General features: G+C 41.1%; 1 protein-coding gene across 1 annotated transcript; it reads right to left on the bottom strand.

The window, feature by feature from the left end:
* Window positions 1–344: 344 nt before the first annotated feature.
* Window positions 345–3,655, bottom strand: PAP85 (cupin family protein). Its single transcript, XM_039026374.2, has 6 exons — window positions 2,011–3,655; window positions 1,737–1,921; window positions 1,583–1,660; window positions 1,237–1,506; window positions 821–1,142; window positions 345–680 (listed from the first exon to the last, which is right to left on the bottom strand). Exons 1-6 carry the CDS (start codon window positions 3,419–3,421, stop codon window positions 487–489), a joined length of 2,460 nt encoding a protein of 819 aa, XP_038882302.2. The 5' UTR covers window positions 3,422–3,655; the 3' UTR covers window positions 345–486.
* Window positions 3,656–4,655: the final 1,000 nt, after the last annotated feature.

The following is a 4,655-nucleotide window of genomic DNA, read 5'->3' as shown; positions in this document are numbered from 1 at the left end:
AATCAAAATTATCTATAAAAAGCCAAACTTTGTTGGTAAGAAAAATGATAGAAGTCGGAGAATCCAAAACGAAAGTATTTTGAAAACAAATATTTAGAGATCAAACTAAAATTAATGTTAGAATTTTAATTTCCTGTGTCTAAAATTGTAACTTACCAATTAATTCAAATAATTATTCGAGAAAAAGAAAAAAAAAACAAATGAATAACAAAACCAGAAAATTAAGAAAAACACATCTAATTATTATTTATTATATTATCTTGTAGATAATTTTTACACCGTAAGAAAGTAGACGCCCTCTGATTGGTACAAAAAGCTCCCTTTCTTAAGAGCTAAAACTCCCCGCCCCCAAAAAAAGTATTATAAAAAGTCCGAAGCGCTTCTCTTTTCCCTACAATTTTCGTTATTTATTTTCATTCATGGGCACCGTCTCTTATTTATATTCATAACTCCTCTTTTTTCTTCTTCATCCTTCGTTCTCCCTTTTCAGAAGTAACCTGCTAGTTTCAGAATCGACATCAACGGGCTTCTCTCCATCGACCTCCGGCGACCTCCTTCCGGCCCTTCTGTGAAGAAAGATTCTTTCTGGCTTTTGAAAATCTCTTCTGCCTGCTTGCCTTCTACGTTGAATGCAAGTTCCTTTGCTTCTCTATCTACTTCGTTCATTATGTTCTCTCTCCCTATGTCATATTTGGATGATTTAGAGTTAGGGTTATAAAAAATTTTGGAGAAAATAGAGACCAATTAACTTATAATTTATTATTTAGTATAATCTTCTTTGGAGAATGTAGGTTAGCTAATCGATTCTGGAGAACCTTACCAGCGAGGAAGTTTCTTTGATTGTTTTCGGCATTGATTCCAAACCCAACCAAGCGGAGATTCTCATTAGGGGAAGCCATGATGGCGATTGGATGACCTGCCGGAATTACGAGTACTCCGCCCTGTGATAGACGGCCGGCAACTCTTTCGATTCGACCGCTTCTCTCTTCTTCCCTTCTCCCATGTCGTTCTTCTTCTCTTCTTTCTCGTTGCCACTGCCCACCTTGTATGTGAGGGCAGCCCATCTCGAAAGATCCAGTTCCTTCTGAAATGAAGACCACCCATGTGGCTCTCGAGTTGAAGTGGGGCACCATCATTCCACCCTGATAATGATAAAAAAAAATGTTATTGTTTTATAACAAGAATTCTATGGATTAGGTATTGAACAATTGTTCATATGAAAGGTTGTTTCAATACTTGTTTGATATCAAGAACAGCAGTGGCAACATCGGTTCTCCGAAGTTGGGTGAACTCATCAGGGCAAGCTTCAAACATTTGGCCATATTGATTGCTGTAAACAGGGGTCTGGCTTTCGAGCTTGATTACAGCTCTAGCCCCTTGACCACCTCTTCTTACGGAAGTGGCACGTTGGCTCAACCCTCTTAGTTGCTCTTGTGAAGCCCTTACGATTTTTCCTCTCATCTCGCTTTTCTGCTTGAATATCCTCTCTAGTCTATCACGTGGAATCTGCAATTTTATTCAAACAATTACATCACTTCTGAAAATCTATTGTCTCCATTTTGAGAAAGAGTAAGAGACTAACGTTTAGAGCAGCTTCGAGAACGTCATTGCTAAACACGCTGTAATATGCTTGAGCTTCACCTCCGCCAGATAGATAATCCTACAATAAAATCAGCAAGTTTCTAGTAAAAAGCCAATGAAATATCATTCAACTCTTAGTAAAGAAGTCCCCAAACCTTGAATTCCCCAGGCTTGTTGACGGGCTGAATCAATTTCGCGATTTGGAGATCTTCATTTTCTTGGTTTGCCAAGTAAACAGTTGTCCCCGCCGGAATCGTCATAACGTCTCCACGTTCAACTTTGTAAGACTCTTTTCTTGTTTCCCTCTTCTGCTGGACAACCGTAGTGATTGTTGCTCTTCCTAAAAAAGAAGAAAAGAAACCCAAGAGAATGTGTCAACATTAATTCAACTTCATTTCTACAAAGCCAAAAGCATAGGAAAATTTTTACCTCTTACAACAATGAGAACAGATTCTGCATCCAAGTGGTGGGGGATGATGAAGGACTGAGGGCGGGCCTCAAGAATTGCGAATCGCTGGTTCTTAATTCCTTTCAAAAGCTCCGACCTCTCTGAAAACCTCTCGAGCACCCTCCAATGGCCCTCATCAGATCTGAACCTCGATTGAAATTGTCGCTCCTGAAAGTAGTAGGGATTGTTTCTCTGTTCTTGCTCTGTCCATCGGGTCTCCACTTGATTTACACGGCTTCTTCCACCATGTTGTCGTTCTCTCTGTCGTTCTTCACGTTTCCGTTCTTCTTCCCTGCTTCTCTGCTCTTCTCGTCCTCCTTGTCCCCTTTGGTTCTCATCACGAGATCCCCTTCTCCCATGCTCTCGTTCCCATTCACGTTCTCTTTGCTCTTGCTCTCTGCGACGTCTCTCTTGCTCTCTGCGCTCCTGCTCCCTACGCCAATCTGGGTCTCTTTGGTTTCCATCTTCGTCCTCCCTCTCGCCTCTTCGTTGACGTTCTCGACCTTCTCGCTCTTGCTCTCTACGACGTCGCTCTTGCTCTCTGCGCTCCTGCTCCCTGCGCCAATCTGGGTCTCTTTGGTTTTCATCATCTTCCACCTCCCTCTCGCCTTTTTGTTGGCGTTCTCGGCGTTCTCGCTCTTGCTCTCTACGTCGTCGCTCTTGCTCTCTGCGCTCCTGCTCCCTGCGCCGATCTGGGTCTCTTTGGTTTTCATCATCTTCATCGTCCCTCTCTTCTCTTCGTTGGCGTTCTCGACGTTCTCGCTCTTGCTCTCTGCGCTCCTGCTCCCTGCGCCAATCTGGGTCTCTTTGGTTTTCATCATCTTCGTCTTCCCTCTTGCCTCTACGTTCTTGCTCTCTCCGATGTTGTTCTTGCTCTCTTCGTTGCTCCTCTCTACGTCTCTCTTCTCGTTCGTGCTCAGGATCTCTTTCATTCTCATCACGATGGCCTCTACCCCTCTCGTGCTCTCTCTCACGTTCACGACGACGTCGTTCTTCCCGTTCATGTTCCCTACGACGTTGCTCCTCTCTCTCCCTCTCAGGATCTCTCCTTTTATATTCCTCAACATCCTCCCCCCTTTCTTGCTCCCTCAGCCGCTCCTCACAGGCTTGTCGACACCTACGTTGCTGCTCCGCCCCATGCTTCTCCGCCACTTGACACCATTGTCGACAAATCTCAGTCACCTTCTGGTTCACTCCACATTTCTTGGCGCAAGCAGCAAACTCATCCACATTCTTTCCCTTCAACTCCTCACACCCGTTCACACATCCATTGTCAGCCCCAACCCCGCTGCCAAGGCTCTCACCCTCAGCACCCAAACCAACAGACACACAAGCAAGAAAAAGAGTAAACGCCACGAGACACAATCGAAACTTAACAGTAGACAACGCCATGTTTTAAGACCCGAGATGCCCTTCAATGCCACTTCCTCAATCCCTACTTATAGTAGCTAGAACTCTAGCTGAGAGTGAAAATTAAGGTAACATGCTGATCGCCGAGTGTCCAATTTGGCAGAGATGGACGTGGCATTTATGCATGGTGGATTAGATGTGGTGAAAAGACACCAGTAGTGAGTAGCATAAGAAGAACAGCTGCAAATAATGGTTGCTTTCTCTTTTGTAAAAATGGAGTGCAGTTGAGGATGTGGAAAAACAACCAGAAATGGCGGACTGATGAGGGAAGACGACGCGGCGATGGGGTGAGGCTTTTGTTAGACACCTCATGGGCAACGTGTTAGTTTGCATGCAAATGGCTTCACAATTCAAAGGTATTTGGTTCGAAAACATGGCTTGTTTCACGTAGGGAATCAAACAAAAAAAAGTTGGCATATTGGATATATTATATATGGTAATGCCAATAAGTTATTAAAATATGGGCAACTTGGGTTCATCTTGATCTCTCAAGAACAATGAGTGAATGATAAGTACTGGATATAGGTGTTGGTTATAATATTATTGTGCTTTTTATACTTTTAAATGTTGAATCTTACTTGATGTCGTCAATAAATTTTACAATTAATCTACCTATTTTTAACCCATTTAAGTTATTCTATTTTCAAATGTTCAATTTCTTTGGTTTTATATCATATCTGTAGACAACAAAACAACGAGTATTACATTTCATTTTCACCAAATGAGTGTATTTGTTCAATTAAATTAGCCTTTGTCTTAATATTATTCTAAGTATCCTTTGTGATAATAATCAAGTTTTGATAATTAATTCTATTAAATAACACTTTGGTAAACCTTGTGTTCCCAGAGCAGAATCATAAGACGGTTGGTAAGCTAGAATTTTAGCATTCTGATTATTCGTCACAATAGATAATTAGAATCTTGATAAGATTTTAAGATTAAAATTTTTAATGTCTAAGTTAATTGGAAAAATACTCTTTAAAGCCCATATTACAAAAGACTCAAACCTAATTGAATATAATACAAATGATTCTCAACTCTCCATAGTCAACAGTCAAGAACTTTGGATAGCAAAAGTAGAAGAGCACCATAATTGGAATATACCAAAAGTAAATATTAGAAATATTTATCAAATAAGAAAATTTGATTTTCTTCAAGACTATAGAATCAAGGCTACAGAACAATTAGTCTCAATTCTTCAACACCATGAAAAATA

This window comes from Benincasa hispida, chromosome 1, assembly GCF_027475165.1.
Source record: "Benincasa hispida cultivar pf3 chromosome 1, pf3_genome.v1.1, whole genome shotgun sequence".
NCBI lineage: Eukaryota > Viridiplantae > Streptophyta > Magnoliopsida > Cucurbitales > Cucurbitaceae > Benincasa > Benincasa hispida.
The sequence above is the reverse complement of the archived record's forward strand: the minus strand, read 5'-3'. Positions and strand labels throughout refer to the sequence as shown.